At 37.7% G+C, this 19,594-nt stretch overlaps 1 protein-coding gene and 1 pseudogene across 1 annotated transcript; both read right to left on the bottom strand.

Annotated features, from left to right (window-relative positions):
• Window positions 1–2,122: 2,122 nt before the first annotated feature.
• On the bottom strand, window positions 2,123–11,165 carry LOC127434033 (A-kinase anchor protein 1, mitochondrial-like). The gene is made up of 10 exons (XM_051686464.1): window positions 10,380–11,165; window positions 9,036–9,148; window positions 5,983–6,109; window positions 5,799–5,905; window positions 5,512–5,689; window positions 4,703–4,853; window positions 4,545–4,612; window positions 4,386–4,459; window positions 4,151–4,210; window positions 2,123–2,980 (listed from the first exon to the last, which is right to left on the bottom strand). The coding sequence occupies exons 1-10, from the start codon at window positions 11,146–11,148 to the stop codon at window positions 2,918–2,920; spliced, it is 1,710 nt and encodes a 569-aa protein (XP_051542424.1). The 5' UTR covers window positions 11,149–11,165; the 3' UTR covers window positions 2,123–2,917.
• Window positions 11,166–14,413: 3,248 nt separating this feature from the next.
• LOC127433568 (neurofibromin-like) overlaps window positions 14,414–19,594 on the bottom strand; it is a 57,278-nt pseudogene continuing 52,097 nt past the window's right edge.

Here is a 19,594-nt window from a genome sequence, read left to right as displayed (position 1 = left end):
AAAGTTTTGCACATTACACGCACATACTGTGTTTAGCTTTAATGGGACCAGCACAAAAGCTTTACGTTGAGTGACATCTGTTGGCCAGAAGTGGTTGGTGCATGTTTTTTGTTCAAATGGTCCAAAGAACTTGTAACGATCAGGGAGTGCTGGATATTACGACTATTTAAATATTCAGAAACGAGAAACAAAACACCTAATAACCAAACACGGGGGATAATTGCATATATATTATGAAAAATGCAGCCTATTCCCACATCTCAACATTTAGCTGCTTGTACGATGTAAAAAGTGCAGTGTAGCTGTCTGAATGTGACATTGTTTGATTTACCTCCGTGGTCGTGCGGAAATTAACATTCACAGTGACAGCAAAACACACCTCGTTCACATTTTCACGTGTTGCTCGCAGAAATGGGTCGATTTCTTTCAGCTCGTTGTTGGTAACTCTTTGTTATTGGTGCATTTCTACTTGCGCTGACTGACAGGACGACACAGGCTGCTTTCGCAATGGTGTACTACCATACTACTTATACTATTTCTGCCATTGACACATATGGCAGAAGTAGTACGTGTAGTATGGGTAGTATGCCATTGAGACCTCAGCCAAAGAACGCGAGCGTTCCGTGACGTCATCGCCACGGAATCCAGATACATTTCAGCTGATTTGCTGAAAGACTAGAATAAATGTACGGTCAAATCAACGTGTGACACTTCAAAACTGCTTCTCTTCTCTGCAAAAGATACCAGAGACAAAAGTGAGAAGGACAGTGAGGATATTTATTTTAGGAAGAAGATAATCAGTGAGCCTACCAACTGAAACCAGGACATAAAGTTTTTAGAGAATTGTTGGACACCAGGACACACCTCTTAAAACCGAGACTTCTGGTCACCCTGGAGTTATGGATAATAATGTACCCCAGTCAGATGCATTTAAGAGGGATATAAGGACGCGAAGTCACTTAGCGTCCGTATATATCTCTCTTAAATGCATTTGTGCTTAAGTGCAGTGCTTTAACATGCCGACTAATGGATATTTAACAAGTAAACAGGCTAAATATCTATAACATCTTATTGCACAAAAACTATCAAAGTAAGAAATAAGAAACAGAGCACAAAACCGCTTAAGCGCATCCTGAATGCAGTATGACGTGCTTCAGGGTGAGTTCGCTGCTCATTCAAAAGCGCAGAACTGCAAGATAAAGGTACACATTTAAAGGGATAGTTCACCCAAAAATGAAAATTCTCTCAACATTTGATCACCCTCATGCCATCCCAGATGCATAAGACTTTCTTTTTTCTGCAGAACACATTCTTCTACACATTTAGAAGGATATCTCAGCTTTGTAGGTCCTTTCAATGCAAGTTAATGGTGGCCAGAACTTTGAAGTTCAAAAAAAGCACATAAAGGCTGCATAAAATTAATCCATACGACTCCCGTGGTTTAATGTCTTCTGAAGCGATGCAATCGCTTTGGGTGAGAAACAGATCAATATTTCAATCCTTTTTTTACTATAAATCTCCACTTTCATTTTCAGAATGTGAAAGTAGAGATATATAGTAAAAAAGGACTGAAATATTGATCTGTTTCTCAAACACACCTGTCACATCTGAAGACAAGTATTTAACCACTGGAGTTTAATGGATTACCTGTATGCTGCCTGTATGCGTTTTTTGGAGCATGAAATGTCTGGCCACCATTCACTTACATTGTATGGACCTACAAAGCTGAATTATGCTTCTAAAAATCTTTGTGTTTTGCAGACGAAAGTCATACACAACTTGAGATGCATGAGGGTGAGTAAATGAGAGAATTTTCATTATTGAGTGAACTATCCCTTTAATTCACACATCAACTATTTATTTAAACAGGGTCAGCTAGAATCAGCAAAAGACTTTAATCTCTCCACATCACCTCAACTAATAAAGAATTTAAGACAAAGAAGAGGAATCTTCTTGCAGAAGGTTTTACTGTGCTGACTGACTGTTATTCACAGCAATTTATCATCATTTACATTTATCATGTAAAAACACTAAAAAGTTGCATCTCTCAAGTTGAGAATTTTTTTCCCCTATTAAAACCGGCACCACTAAAAATATTATTGTTGGTAGTCGACTCCACTAATCAACTAGTCGGGTTGTTAGACGACTAGTCGATTAGTCAACCAACCTGGCACATCCCTATTAATCATACTCACTTAACCTTAAAATCAACATAAGCACAAGACAGAAAACACACTGGGTTCTTGATCTCCACAGAGCTTTTACTTCAACAGCAGTGAGATATTTGACCGCATCAGTGTGAGAGTACAGAGCAGTGAATCATGAGTTCATGGTGCTCTGGCAGAAGAGCTCTTCACTGCTGGAGTTCTTTAAGACTCTACAGTCAAAGAGTACAACACTTTCCCTCCACCTTTACAGAGAGAAATGAAACAAAATACAAAGACCAAGTGAGAACAAATATTGGTAATAGAGAACAAAACTCCTTTTGTGTGATGGAAAAAGAAAATTGTAGTTAAATATCAAAATACCCGACATTCATACCTACCTACATACAATATGCCTGAGAGAAAAACACAATCAAATTCATATAAAGATTAACAACCTTGTCTAAATTCTGAACTGTTCACATACACAGTAAATAAGCTTGTTTAACACCCCAGACATACTATGTAAAGCAGCATTTGAGAAAGTAACATTAAAATTTATATCATTCTTTAAATAAGAGCAAAAAAACAAAACAAAAAAAAACAACAACAACATCTAAAGATAATGTTTCAACTCATCTCCAACAAACCAAATCTTGCATACAACAAACAAATGTACAAATCTTACATTAATAGAAATTAAATTATTCATTTCCTGTGCATGTGGAGATCAGGGAAGTGTGTAAAGAAAATCTAAGAGAAAAGCGGTGACATCACAGCGTGTCAAACCAGGAGCAAAGCCCACGTTCAGCCAGTAAGCTGTTCAGCAGAACCATCTGCAGACAAAAACAGCATAAATTATACATATATCAGTATATATGTCATAAATATATCAGTGAAGCATATATCAGTGGAAAATAAAACCATTAGAAGGCTTATATCATACATCAGATGAACTTTCAATTAACTTTAGTCAGGGTAGATATGTTATTTAATTTGACACAAATAAAAATGAGGCTGTGAGGGAAAGTATAACAGTCCATTTAATAGGTTGTACAATCCTAAGGTTCTAGGTCTTGTAATTTCACAACCCCTGTTTTTCAGAGATTCTGCCAACAGCAAATGTTTTAAAGATATGTATCTTCAATGCTGACACCCAAGTACACTGAAAAAAAATTGGCTTTTTGAATGTATTAAATTTTTCAAGGTAAGTGATTACACAATTGTTTTGAGATATATACAATATTATTGTTGTTTTTTTTTTTTTTTTTTTTTTTAGTTAATCCAACCAGCTCTTATTATGTGCATTATACATAATTAAAATGTGCACGAGGCATCCCGTAATCTTTTTAGGTTAACTCAGTATTCATCAACTTCAGTGCATTGTCCAGCATGGTCCAGCTGATACAGGTCAATGCAGGTGTTTACAGTTTTCAAGAAAATTAATCTATGATTGGCTTACTTATAGTTGTCTCTGCATAATAAGATGGGATAGAAGAAAGTATTTCAACACTGAAAAAGTAACATACTTCAGGTTTAAATTACTGTGAAGGTATATCTTAAAATAAAAAATTAAAAGAAATCTCCATTATGGTGAATTCAAATAAAACACCATAATTTAAAACAAAACAGCATGGGTTACATTAAACAGAACTTTAAATAAAACCACAACCCTTATTAATTACTAACAACTATTAACGCTCCACACAACTGCCCATACATTGCCTGGTCCTAACTAATTAAATATTTGGGTGCAAGAGCCTACGGCCACTCCCCCAAACACACGTCAACTGAAACAACCACACGTACTGTTTACTAATGGCCAGTTTTTTTCAGTGTACCACTCATTAAACAGACCATATTTCTATCCCTCACAGCCTTGTTTTCATTCATATAAAATTAAATATGCAATTTCTAGCCTGAGGTCTAAGGTCCATTAGCAGGCAGATGAGAAATGTAAGGATCAAGAAATCTTCTAAACATCTATGAGAATGATTCATAGGCACCTCGTCTCCTGTCTGTTTCCATATGTGCACCAGTGGAAAGCCATCCTGACTGCCTGTCACCTGATCATAGAAACAACATCCTTCAAATTCAGAATTCTTATGTAGTAAAGCTTCTGAAAATATTGTGTGAAACTGTTTTTGATCAAGTAACATGATGCAATAGTGTGGAAATAAGACTTTGTTTACAGGAAATACAGAAATGATATAAATAGAGACTGTGTTTGTTTGTAATAACCTTCAGTATTAAAGCCACATTTGCAGTTAACTCTTTCAGTACTGCTTTGGTCTCTGGAGAAAACTCCACCTCTCCTTTCACAGCAAACAGACAGATTATTAGTTTAAGATCTATCAGCTTTGACATATCATATATTTAACAGGGAGGCCTATGTTTTACCTGGCAAAGGCATTATATTATCCAACAATACCTCTGCTGTCTGGAATGGCAACATCACAAAGTCTGATCTGAGAAAATAATCATCAAATATGAGACTGAACTCACTCCATAACACAAAATACTGTTACAAGGAATAAACCAAAACTGAGGTATCTGACCTGATCTGCCTGAGGGTGGCACTGTTTACAGTGTCATAACCTCCATTATCAACATATCTGATCTGAGCTGTTCGGAACTCTTGGTCATACTGGATGACCTGGGCTCTCTGCCAGCCACATCCTGCTACTGGAGCAGCACAGACCACCCCAACTTACACAGAGAGAGAGAAAATAGACAGACATCCTTAATTTTTTAAGAGATGGTCACACTACTATAATTCAGTATGCAGCACCAGTTTATAGCGCACACACCACACCAGCATGTCTATAGATCTGTTCAGCCATGATGTCAATTTGTAGGCAAACTCAGAAGTTTAATTCACCATGGGTTCCCTCTGGATTTTCCTATGGGTTTTTGAACTTGTGTAAAATAAAGTCTGTGGTAAACATTACTTGATGTTACATGGACGTTTTGTTCTACAACATAAATTACACACAGTCATACCTCAAATGTGAATTTAAGCCGCAGTGTATTTTTTTTTTTTTTAAATATGTAATTCAGTACTGCTTCAAAATTCACATTTGAGGTATGACTGTGTGTAATTTATGTTGCAGAACAAAACGTCCATGTATCGTCAAGTTATGTTTACCACAGACATTATTTTACACAAGTTCAAAAACCCCATTATAAAAAAAACACAGGAAAATCCAGAGGGAACCCATGGCGAATTATCTTCCGGGTTTGTAGACTACAAGCTGAACAGCTGTATTGGTGTTTATATTTAGACCTTACTGTACTCTACTACGTTATAAAGTATAAATAAAAGAGAATGAAAGTGGAAGAGAGACCAAATACACTCTCTATTTACCCTCCACAGGGGTAGGCAGGCTGGGGCATCCAGGCTGAGAGTAGCAGAGCTGCATGTGCTGTGAAAGAGTGGACAATGCCTGATAAGACGGATGCTTGTGCTGCAGGACGAACAAATGATGACCCCCTTCAACCAGTGACACGATCACCTCCACAAACACATCCTGAGGCAGCAGCAGCTGCAGAGAGAACAGGACAACACATATTTACAATGAACATATTCCTCATCTAAAATGACACAATGTTCACTCTCATGGACAATTTGGGTTTGTCTTTAAGAAGCCTGACCCAGGTTGTGATGGGCAGGCGGGGCAGAGGGACACAGTTACTAAGGGCCAGATCTTTAAATTTCTTCCTGATGAGTGAGAGAGCATCATTCACCTGCTGCTGTGTGCCTGTAGGAATGCAAAGACAGCCAGGAAGTCAGCGCTTGCCTTGCATGGAGGTCTGAGGGTTTGTGTGTCAAACTCACCCTGAATGTGGCAGATCTGAATGTCCTGCGTGAAGGGCAGGGTGGAGACATAGATATTTGCTCCAGAGCTTTGCTTCAGAAAGTTTACAAACTTGCCCTCCTTCCCAATCAATCGGCCAACCAGATGCTGCCAAAAAAAAAGAGACACAGTGTATTTATAATCAAGATGTTGCTGGGGGGCCTGGGTAGCTCAGCGCGCATTGACGCTGACTACCACCCCTGGAGTCGCGAGTTCGAATCCAGGGCGTGCTGAGTGACTCCAGCCAGGTCTCCTAAGCAACCAAATAAGCCCGGTTGCTAGGGAAGGTAGAGTCACATGGGGTAACCTCCTCGTGGTCGCTATAATGTGGTTCGCTCTCGGTGGGGCACGTGGCGAATTGTGCGTGGAAGCCGCGGAGAATAGCGTGAAGCCTCCACACACGCTATGTAACACAGTAACGCGCTCAACAAGCCACGTGATAAGATGCGTGTATTGACAGTCGCAGATACGGAGGCAACCGAGATTCGTCATCTGCCACCCGGATTGAGGCGAGTCACTACGCGACCACGAGGACTTAAAGCACATTGGGAATTGGGCATTCCAAATTGAAAAAAAACAAAAGTTGCACATGGGGGAATTCACCAAGAATTAATTGTGCCCAGTAAAAGGGCAGTTGTGCATCAAATCAAATCACTTTTATTGTCACATAACCATATACACAAGTGCAATAGTGTGTGAAATTCTTGGGTGCAGTTCCGAGCAATATAGCAGTCGTGACTGTGATGAGACTTATACCAGTCTACAATAAACATCCAATTTACACAACACAGTTTAAAATCGAATATACACATAATTACACACAACATAATATACAAATAACATACAATGTAGAATACACATTATACAATAAAAAAATAATAGTATATATAAAATGTACAGTAGGTTGTATTGTACTGTATTGACATTCAGGCTGTCAGTTGATAGTCAGTCCTGAGACAGTCACTCAGGAAGAAGAGGCGCTGAAGAGCCTTCTTCACAACGGCCTCAGTGTGGACGGACCATGTGAGTTCCTCAGTGATGTGGACACCCAGGAACTTGAAGCTGCTGACTCTCTCCACTGGTGCTCCATTGATGGTGATGGGGCTGTGTTCTCTTTCTCTTCTCCTGAAGTCCACAACAAGCTCCTTTGTCTTACTGATGTTGAGGGAGAGGTTGTGCTCCTGACACCAGTGTGTCAGAGTGTGTACCTCCTCTCTGTAGGCTGTTTCATCATTGACAGTGATCAGACCTACCACCGTCGTATCATCAGCAAACTTAATGATGGCATTGGAGCTATGTGTTGCCACACAGTCATGTGTGTACAGGGAATACAGGAGTGGGCTGAGAACACAGCCCTGTGGGGCTCCAGTGTTGAGGGTCAGTGAGGAGGAGATGTTACTGCCCATTCTAACCACCTGGCGTCTGCTTGACAGGAAGTCCAGGATCCAGCTGCACAGCGAGCTGTTTAAGCCCAGAGACCGGCGTTTCTCATCAAGCTTGAAGGGCACTATCTGAATCATCTCTTTAGCATGCCGAAAAAGCACTTAAGGGATACATGCAAGGTTATAACACTCTTAAACGGACAATTCACCTAAAAATGAAAATTCCCTCATGATTTACTCACCCTCATGCCATCCCAGACGTGAATGACTTTCTTTCTTCTGCAGAACACAAACAAAGATTTTTATAAAAATATATATCAGCTCTTCTGGTCCTTTCTATGCAAGTGAATGGTGTCCAGAAATCTGAAGGTCCAAAAAGCAGATAAAAGCAGCATAAATGTAATCCATAAGACTCCAGTGGTTAACATACATCTTCAAAAGTGATATGTGTGGGTGAGAAACAGATCAATATTTAAGTTCTTAATTACTATAAATCTCCACTTTCAATTTCACTATGGAGATTTATAGTAAAAAAAACAAACAAAAAGGACTTAAATATTGATCTGTTTCTCATCCACACTTATAACATCACTTTTGAAGATATGGATTTAATCACTGGAGTCTTATGGATTACTTTTATGCTGCTTTTTGGACCTTGAAATTATATTCACTTGCATTGAAAGGACCAACAGAGTGATGATGTTCTTTTAGAAAAATATTTCAGGTTTATAGGCCCTCACAATGCAAGCGAATCGGCACCAACATTTTGGACCTCCAAAAAGCACATAAAGCCAGCATAAATGTAATCCATAAAACTCCACTGGTTAAATCTATATCTCTAGAAGCGATATGATAGGTGTGGGTGAGAAACAGATCAATATTTAAGTCCTTTTTTCTTATAAATTCTCCTCCCTGCCCAGTAGGTGGCAATATGCACAAAGAATGTGAATCGCCAAAAAACAAAAGAATGTGAAAGTCGAGATTGATAAGGACTTAAATATATCGCTTTTTAAGATATGGATTTAAACATATCTTACTGGAGTGTTATGGATTACTTTTATGCTGCCTTTATATGCTTTTGGAGCTTCAAAGTTTTGGTACCCACTCACTTGTATTGTATGGACCTACAGAGCTGAGATATTCTTCTAAAAACCTTTATTTGTGTTCAGCAGAAGAAAGAAAGTCTTACACATCTGGGATGGTATTAGGGTGAGTAAATGATGAGAGAATTTTCATTTTTGGGTGAACTTTTCCTTTAACAGATGCAGTCACTGATGGAAGTATGATCAATATCAGAAACAATGCTTTACCTAATAAAAGACATGTATGTCTTTTGTATTCTGTTGTTTCTAATTAATTTAAGCTTAATTTGCATTTTTTTTCATTGTACACAGCATGCAAATTATATACAAAGCCATAAAACTGAAAAACTGAAACTGATGTCTCCAGCTCTAGCTCAATGGACCTTGAGTAAAACAAACTCATTAACCTAAACACACACTATAACGGTCTCTATATGCCCTGTGACCTGAGCTTTTCTGTAGTGAGTAATACTAAAAGATCACGTATCTTTTCCCGCTTAGGCACCTCTGGTGTACAGTACAGTCACATACCTACAAGTACATTCACAAACATTTACATACGGGACTTACCGCAGGCACCTCTATATCCCAGAGAATGATGGGCAGGGCTGGAGGTGGAGTTAAGGCAGCACTGCTAACCTGGGTATTAGCACTAATGCAGCTTAAACATTTAACAGCCGAACCTGGAGATGAGATCCATGTGAAGGCCACACATGAGGTGAGGATGTTTTTTTTTTTTTTTTTTTTTTTTTTTAAAAAAAGAAGAATCTCATTTAAACTAACACCAGCAAAAATCATCTTTAAACACTTCAAACTTTAAATTTTAATCCTGATGTAAATTACCTAATTAAATCCCAAAGTTTTCCCAGCTAATCAAAGACATGTATTTTTCTCATTGGATTGCCCAATCAAACAAGGTTCATGGCTTTACTATTTTTAATTTTTCTTTTTAGTGCTTTATTCTTGGTCACATTCGTAACCAGTAGGAAATTCACCGTCAAATTTTGGGAGTCAAATCATAGTACAACCCAATAGGAAATTGCCAAAAAAAAAAAAAATTAAAGTACATAATTTCATATTTTTGACTCAAATCCAATTGTGGCGGAAAAGAGAATAGCATATTTCTTTTAAATTTTACTTAAATTTATTGTAATAATACTTGGAAATCTGCAGTTTTATAATGGGAGTCAATCAGTCAGTCGTCTGTTCAAAAAAAAAAGAGGCTCTGTGTTTTCCCACAGGTCACATTGGACATGTTTACTTGTCCTGTGAGCATGATTTACATGAGCCAGAGCAATTTCATTCATAAATCAACAATGGACCCTTTAGACCTAAATGTACCAAATATGGTAGATGTGTGTATTCTGACAGGTTTTACTTGCATTCTTTTATGGAGCTTTGACAAAGACAACATCTTTCAGAGCAGCACAGAGGAAAGAAATGGCCACTGTGACTATTTGCAACACCCATGTAAAAATTTTCATTGCACTTTCATTTACAGTTGACAACTCTGTGTAAAATCTCAACTACTGTTTGTATACCCTATGTAACTTGTCTCAAATGTAAATGGTTGGATTAAATGGGTTAATTCTATCCAGACTGTATAAACACATGTAAAAGCTATCTGCTCATGAACAACATATACTATATTGTGGTTTTTAAAATACACAGAGAAAAAAGAAAACAAGCCTACATGATGAAAAACTATAAAGCAAAACAGACTTATATTTTGATCATGTCATACTCCATGAAATTAAAATACACAAAATGGCAAACATTTCAAAAAGCACATTTCTTTAACTGAATATGAAACATTAAAGTTTAAAAATAATTAGGTCACAAAGACTGAACAGAAACAGATATTTAGCAGGTTTAAAAACAAAATTCTGACAGAAATATTTGTGTTAGACTTACCTCTCCAGGCCTCATCCTCATCCTCTCTGTGGATGCTGGAAATTGCTGTTCTTTCAACAGTGTTTGGCCATGTCGGGGTAATCAAAATACCTTGACCCTCTTCAGACAGATCACTGGTGAGCCCCTCTGCACCAGATGCATCCTCTGAGAAGCAGGAACTGCATCCAGAGTCTTCTCCAACAGAAGATCCCAAATGGCTGAGTATTTTTCTCCTGAATGAGTTGGTGTCCTGATGTGGGTCCCTGCTGCTGTCATCACTGCTGTTATGCTGCTGAAATTGGATTTGAACATCAGACTGAACACCATCTTCCAGAGGTCTTGAAACACCAGCAAACTCACATGGATCTCTGGGTTCCTGGTTTTTCCATTCCTCTGTAGCTGCATTTACGACCTGTTGGACCAGACCTGAACTGAACTCCTCCGTGTCCTTTTGGTTCAGGTCTCCGTTAGGGGAGAGATCAGACAGGCTGCTGCAATCATGACTGTCAAAATGGACAGAACCTGGTTGTTGCCCTGGTGAGATGTGAGAGTTGGTGGAAAGGCAGCTTGAAGAGAGACAAAGCAGATCTGACTCCAGTCCGGAGTCATCTTGGTTAGTAATGCTGTCCTTTTCTTGCTGGGTTCGGAGATTCTCAGGAAAACGAAAGGATACCTCTCCTTCCGGTTCAGGTCGAACTCCCTTGCTGAGGCCCATCACAGGAGAAGTGCTGGTAAGGTTCTTTAATCCCATGTCTGGTTTTGCGGTCAACACATCTGTGGAGTTACTCATGTCAGGGGATCCTGAGATGCTGTGGTCCATTTTCATGTTACTATGAGAGAAGAAACAAAAACATTTTGCATCCGTCTTAACTCTAGAAAGCGCAAATCAATTTCAGGGTCCATTCATTGAATGGAATTTTAGGTAGCTGTATAAGTGTTGTTTAATGTGCTTAAATATAAAGAGACGAGCAATAAATCCAATCTGTTCAATGTTACTTGGTTCACACTTGGTCATTTGGTTTCAGTTTCTGTCGCATCACACAAGGAAGACCCACCCACAGTGAAATCTCATTGGTCCAAATTCCAACTCTACATATCTGTATATAAACATGAAGAATGTTCTGATTGACTGTGACTTTTTCCTGTTACACAGGACTCTTGCTTTAAGTGTGAACAGATGTAACTTGTAACATTGCAGCCTACTCGCTGGTACACTATTTCAATAGATACCCCAGGTTTACACCAAGTAATCCCAAAATGTATTTGACCTTGAAAACAGGACAACTGTGGCACTGTTTTTGCTGCAAACACATCACTCTTAACTACTTGCCATTCCTCCAAAGGACAGTAGTCAGCAGGGGAGCAGTGAACATGGCTGCTTCCATCCGGAAAAGACAACTCCTCTTTAGTCAGGAGCTCAGCTGTCCTCCTCCTCCTAAAGCTGTACCAGCACCAGCCCAGTAGAGTTAAAACAGAGATGGAGACCAGGGGCCTAAACGACAGCAGCATTCTCTTTCTACTGATCCCACTGGATGGATAGAGAGATAGAGAGAGAGAGAGAGAGAGAGAGAGAGAGAGAGAGAGAGAGAGAGAGAGAGAGAGAGTCAGTTGTATCTAATAAGTCCCTTTCAAGACTAGGTGGCACTTGACTGTAAGGAGAGACGTTTGAGTTCAGAGAGGGAGTGAGTCTTGACACCAATACATCTGCAATAAAAGACCGAACCAGAGCAATCTCAGTATCAGCTCAAATATCCCGCCCAACACAAGCTTACTGTCACCAGGATCACATTCATCCATCACATCCGCAAGGTTTCTGGCTTTGTTCTTGGTTTTATCTGCGTTTATGGCAGAGGGGTTAGAGGGACAATACATTTCTAAATTCCACATGTAAAAGTACAGGGGGTGGTTGCAAAAAAAAAAAAAAAAAAAAAAACTTAAGTTAAAGCAATACTCCGGGTTCAGTACAAGTTAAGCTCAATCAACAGCATTTGTTGCATAATGTTCATAACCACAAAAAATACAAATTCCTTCTTTTCTATAACAAGCAAAAATGGAGGTTCCAGTGAAGCATTAACAATGGAAGTGTATGGGGCCAATTTTCAGAAGGTTTAAATGCAGAAATGTGAAGCTTATTATTTTATAAAAGCACTTACATTAATTCTTCTATCAAAACTTTAGTATTATTTGATCTGTAAGTTGTCTAAGTGTAATTTTTACAGTCGTTTTAGGGTGTACAGCGTTATGTCGTCATGGCAACGAAGTTGTAAAACTGGATACAACTTTACACAGAAAAGGTTAGCAAGCAATTTTACCACACTAAATTCGTGTTAAAACACATATTGTTTAGGTCTTGTGGCTATATTTTTGAATCAGTGAATATTTTAACGTTTACGATTGGCTCCATTCACTTCCATTGTAAGTGTCTCACTGTAACCCAGATTTGTGCCTTTTTAATGAAAACGAGAGACAACATGAAATATATTTTTGTGCCAATCAACATTATGCCATAAATGCTGTCGATTGAGCTTAACTTGCATTGAACCCGGAATTTTCCTTTAAAGTTTTGTCTTCAAAAAATAATACACTGACAATTCGAGCGACAAACAATAACGTACAACAATGTTAGATGCATAAACTAACAAACTAGTATCAAATTCAGATATTTACATCATCCACCCATGCTCAACCGCGCTAAGAAATAAGAAAAGTGTAAATCTACATCTTGCAACATATAATAACAGAAGCTGCAGTTTGGGAACTTTTCAACTCACCATGAGGTTCAGCAGAGCAGGTGAGTGTGTGACGTCACGGGAGCGCAGGTGTGTCGGAGACAGTAATCAAATAGCTGCTAATCAGTGATCAGTGATCTCAGAGATTAAGCTTTCACACATTATATATATATATATATATATATATATATATATATATATATATATATATATATATATATATATATAAAATATGAAAGCCAACACATTTTTTTTAATTTTATTTTTTTTACTTTTATTGTTAACAAAATATTCTGTAAATTACAAAAACCAATCACAGAATTGGCTGAACTTCTGCAACGCGTAACAACATGTGTAAAAGGGTTTTGATTGGTCTTAAATTATTTGAAAGGGTGTGGCCTGTTGTCAAGCGATCCGGCCCTCAAGCTGACAGGCGGGAAACTGACGTAAGTCCTGAAATTGATAAAGCTTCAATAAAAATCAAGGCAACCTTATATATTCCTACGCTTTATGAACATTGTTGTCACATATTCAAACTGAAGAAAAATACTATTTTCCTGTAAATGTGTGTAATAGAGCCGTTAAACTTTGCCTGAGGTAGTTAACAAATGACTGCATCTCTCAGGCAAAGTGGGACAGCCTTTAATAACGACTGCACAGATCATTTTCATTGTAGGCTACTTTTTCTGCATTCACACTCATAGAAAACTTGGAATGAAAGAAATGGAAAAGAAAGAGTAAGTGAATATAATTGAGTTGCTCTGGTATCAATGTTAATAGGTCATCTTTGTGCAACAGAAGGGTTTAACAGAGGCAGTAACTCTACTTACCTTTAATTTACTTTTCACAAAACAGTTCAGGAACCTTCAGTGAAGTATACAGATCTGATTCATCGAGATGCAAGATGGTGAGCTACTTACCAACAAAATTGAAGGAATATTCCGGGGTTAATACGTTAAGCTCAATCGACATCATTTGTGGCATATTATTGATTACCACAAAAATGTACTTAGACTCATCCGTCCTTTTCTTTAAAAACAAAAATCAAAGTCATAGTGAGGCACTTACAATGGAAGTGAATGGGGCCAATTTTTGGAGGGTTTAAAGGAAGAAATGTGAAGCTTATCATTTTTATAAAAGCAATTACATTAATTCTTCTGTTAAAACTCGTATTATTTGAGCTGTAAAGTTGTTTAAATTGTCATTTTTACAGTTGTTTTTAAAATGACATTACATCGTTATGGCTACAATGTTGTAAAATTGGCTATAACTATATAATATTTGCCTTTTTTAAAGAAAAGGAGGGACGGGTCAAAATGTTATTTGTTGTAAACAATATTAAGCCACAAATGCTGTCGATTGAGCTTAACTTGTATTGAACCCAGAATATTCCTTTAAAACCAGATATAAACTAAGACATAAAACACACAATGATGAACAAACTGGACATAAATTAGTTTATGGACTTTATTAGAATTACAGTGGTTATAAAAAGTCTACACACCCCTGTTGAACAGCAGCAGGTTTTTGTGATGTAAAAAATTAAACAAAGATTAATCATATCAGACTTTTAATGTAAAAATTACAACCTATGCAATGCTACTGAAAACCAAAGTGACACATTTCAGTAAAAAAAAACAAAAAAAAAAACTTAGAATAACTTAACTGCATAAGTGTGCACACTCTTTTATAATTGGGTGTGGCTGTGTTCAGAATCAACCAATCATCAAGCTCATGTGAAATAGTACACACCTGTCTTCACCTGAAGTGACTCTGATTAACTCCAAATAAATCTCAGCTGTTCTTGTAGGATTCTTTTGACATCTTGGTTGCATGCTACTACAAGAGCCATGGGCCACAAAGAGCTTACAAAGCATCAATGGGATCTCATTGTTTAAAGGTATCACTCAGGTGAGGGCTACAAGTTTTTTTCCCAAGGCATTAGATATACAATGGACACAGTGAAGACAGTCATCAACAAGTGGAGAAAGTATAGCACAACAGTGACATTATCAAGAATCGGACATCCCTCCAAAATTGATGAAGAAAAAGAGAAAACTGGTCAGCGAGGCTGTCAAGAGGCCTACAGCAACATTAAAGGAGCTGCAGCTCTTTCTGGCAAGTAGCTCCCTATATGTGACCACTATCTCCCGGATTCTTCATCTGTCTGTGCTGTTGGGCAGGGTGGCAAGACCAAGCCTTTTCTGAAAAAAAAAAAACAAATAAAAAAACATCCAAGCTCAGCAAAAACCTATATCCAGTTTCCCAAAACCATATGGTAAAATGTGTGGTCTGATGAGACCAAGATTGAAACTTTTTTTTTTTTTTGCCTAAAATTGTAAAAGGTATGTTTGGTGCAAACACAGCACATCAGCAAAAGAACACCATACCCACGGTGAAGCACAGTGGTGGCAGCATCATGCTTTGGGGCTGATTTTCTTCAGCTGGAACTGGGGCTTTAGTGAAGGCGGAGGGAATCGTGAATGGCTCCAAGTACCAGTCAATTTTAGCACAGAACCTTCTGGCATCTGCTAGAAAGCTGAAAATGAAGAGATCTTTCAGCTTGACAATGATCCAAAGCACACATCCAAATCAACATAAGGATGGCTTCAGCCCAAAAAAATATTAATATTTTGGAATGGCCCAGACTTGAATCCTATAGAAAATCCGTGTGGGGACATGAAGAGGGCCATACTCAGGAGATGCCCTCGCAATTTGACAGATCTGGAGCGTTTTTGCAAAGAAGAGTGGGAAAATATTCCTACGTTTTTTCTCTGAAATGTGTCACTTTGGTTTTTCAGTGACATTGCATAGGTTGTAATTTTTACATTAAAAGGTGTAAAAATTCTGATATGATTTATCTTGGTTTCATTTTTTACATCACAAAAACCTGTTTTAACGGGTGTGTAGACTTTTTATATCCACTGTACATCTGTAAAAATGAAATCAGATGATATCAATAATGTATTTATATAAATTATGAAGGACACAAAGGTTTATGTACTTTTTTTAAACCCCCAGTACATTAACTGAAATAATGCAGTGAACATGATGGATGGACAATTCATATTTTATGTATTACATATTAAGCAATTAACTGCTTTACAAAAAGCAAAATAATACAATGTCATAGTCACTTGTATTTACAGTGTAGTAAAAAAAAAAAATTATATTCTTACACAAATATTTAAAGGTGAAGCTGTCTGCGTAAAACAATTCTGTAAAATCTTCGCATAACCTCAAGAGCCGAAAAAAAAAAAAGTCTCACTAGTGTTTGAAACTTCTAACAATCTCTGCCATTGCTAAACCAACATTCAGTTCCAACTGATACCAGATAGACTTACTGTCCCATACTGAACCTTACATGAACACTTACCAATAATGAGAAGACTTACTCATGAAGCCATTGTACTTTTTATGGTTTGATGACCAGAACATATAAAAATGTCCCCCATATACACATTTCAATATATCCATGAGTCAATGTCAATTGTATATGGTGTGGGGACAAAAGTTAGATTTCAAGTTTGGATTTCATTAGAGAAAATGAAACAAAAACGCATACATGTGTGCTTAACATTTACGTGTCTTGGTTGCAGACTGGAGGAGCCCATAATATTACAATTTACTCACCAAATTGTAACATAAAACACATCAAGAAATCATGAATTCAGTTTGAATCCATTAGAATCTCAAGTCGTAGTTAAAAGTGAACTTTGAAATCTAGTTAGCCTTGAGATGCAAGATATCAAGGTTTTAGGGGGAATAATTGTCAAGCTCTTTTCAAAGTATCTACAGCTGTTCTGTTTATGGGTCTTTTAAGGAAATTCCATTTGAAACAAATTAATTTACCATTTAACTGGATAATGAAAGGACCATAAGAGAGGGTTCATGGTTAGGTAGTCCACACTGAAATATTAAAGTATCTTTAGTGTTAACAATAATATCAGTACAGTACTCATGAAACAGTGTTTAAGAACTAAAACACTCATCTTAGAGACTTGAAGGAATTTAATTGAAGCTTTGAATTGTGTAAAAGAGTGCTGTGTTTGACTGATAAGATGGCATGTATAAACTACATGATTTTGGGTTGGCAGAAACTCAAAACAAAGATGTTCAGTTAGTGACATAGTTTTCCTAACATCTCTATAGACAAGACAAATTTCTCTTAAATAGATTTCTCTTATATCTTACATAGGGTACAAAGGGTAAATTCCTACAGTAATATGCGAGCGGTTGTACATTTGACGTCTTTTAGGAGACGCTCACAAATATTTCCTCATTGGCTCCGACCTTCCCCTACAAAGACACAAAAACACACAAAACTCGCAAACATATGTAACAGGTATACAACGTATTATGTACATATATGTAGAATTACACAAAGAAAATGTTTAAACGTGTACCTGATATGCCTGTCTGTGTGTGTGCACCTTCCCCTTTAAATTTCTGAATGCAATGTTGGTCTTGATTTCCTGTCTGTGCACCTCCTCTTCCCTTTCTGCACTGTCTCTGCATGGGAGAGAAATGAAAAAGGGTGAATTCACACCATATAGACATACTCTTATGTCTTATCAGATTAAAGAAGAGTTGACCTTCGTCTGATGTCCGTCTAATCATTCCAAAAAAAAAACACAACACAACGCAGACTACACCGGTTACACATTGACAAAGTAAATAAAATCAAACAATTAAACAAAGGAATGCCACTTGGTTAATACTTTCATTTGTTAAATTTAAGAAGGAAATTAGTGCTTTAAAATGTACACAGGATGCCATCTTCAAGCAATCTGTGTGATGTCTGTGACAAAGTAAATTTCTGTTATGCACTAAAAAAATATTTTGCTTCCATCTCGTATCAAACAGTGACTGGGTTAAAAATAGAGAAGTGCAGTTCATCTTAATCCATGCGATCACTGGTGGACTTCTGTAATTTGTGGAGAACCTAAAGCTGGCCATACGCACTGGGTTTGCAGGAGTATGGAGAAACTGCATAAAATGCAGCGTGATGTCTTTTGGAGGTCCAGCAGGGGCTAAACCCTGCTGTGCTGCAGTTCTCATAGCATGTGCATGAAAATCGCAGCAGATCAGCAGTTACAGAAATACTCAAACCAGCCCATCTGCCACCAACAATCATGCCATGGGCCCATTCACTGAGATCAAATGTTTTTTTCCCCATTCTGATGGTTAATGTGAACATTAACTGAAGCTCCTGACCCGTATCTGCATGTTTTTATGCATTGCACTGCTGCCATCCGATAGGCTGATTAGATAAATCGCATGAATCAGTAGGTGTACAGGTGTTCTTAATAAATTGCTCAGTGAGTGTATGTGTGTGTATATATATATATATATATATATATATATATATAGCCTCTTTAAAAGCATTCATTCAAAGACTATTTTCCTTAGGTCATACTGAGTGTAGTAGTTATACCAAAAAGGAATGCTGACCACTGTATCTTGAACTCTCAGAACAGGAAGCATTCTTTCATCCAAACCAGATCTGCTATTAAACAAGTTAATTTAACTTTAAACAAAATCAATACATGCACATGGAGGAAAATAAGTTTTCATGTAGAGATAAGAATCCTAATCGAATCATTATTTTTAAGTCTTTGTCTGCCCACAAAGGGCAAACAACCAGATGCATCCACAGACAATGGCAAATTAACCAGAAAGGCCAGACAATTAAACAGAAAAAAAGGAAAATAAATTTTTCTGGAAAAGAAAACATTAACCAAATGCATAATACAACAAAATGACAAGTAATGCATAAAAAATGAAAACCTTTGTGCAGAGATACACATCATCTACAGAATCTATTTGGGTTCTGAATTTTTAAAGGACAAAGCAAGCGTTCATCTGCCTCAAAGTGAGGGTTCATCAGCACACCACATTAAGCAGTGCAGAGAGAGAGGGTGAAATAAAGCAGGAAGTGTCATGCAGTTTAAAAAAAAAAAATAGCAGAGGAGAGGAAAAAGTGCTGCTGAGGCATTGTGAACTGTGAAAACATGACATCATGGTTGCCTTGCGAAACCATCTGTGAACAGCAATTGCTTACAAACTCAAAGCTTTGACAGACATAGAGTACTAAGAAGCAGCTTTCAACCATTACTGCAATGTACAGTCCTAGTCTATTGAATTGTAATAGAGACCTGTGTGTGCTGGGAAGGTGGCCAGTGAGGTCAATGAATTGGAGAGGCTGAGGTTGGCAGTAATGCTGAGCTGGCTCTGGACATGTGGTGGATATGGTGAGGTGGGTGTCCTCAGACCCTCCTCGCTCCTTTCTTCATCGATGCAGATAGGTGTCAATTAGCGCAACCAGGAACTTCACAATCAACTCTGCGTAGTCTGGGAACTGAGTTTGCTGTGAAGAACAAAGAGAAACGTTCAAATCCAAATATCAATTTTTAAGCAGAATCGATGTTTAGACTGATTAAGGTCAATATTTAATTTTATTTTGTGGCATTTAAAGGAGATTTTAGTGTTAGTTAGCAAGTATAC

The sequence above is a fragment of the Myxocyprinus asiaticus genome, chromosome 43, assembly GCF_019703515.2.
Source record: "Myxocyprinus asiaticus isolate MX2 ecotype Aquarium Trade chromosome 43, UBuf_Myxa_2, whole genome shotgun sequence".
Classification (NCBI taxonomy): Eukaryota; Metazoa; Chordata; class Actinopteri; order Cypriniformes; family Catostomidae; genus Myxocyprinus; species Myxocyprinus asiaticus.
Note: the sequence above shows the minus strand (reverse complement) of the source record. Positions and strands in the feature narration are given on the sequence as shown.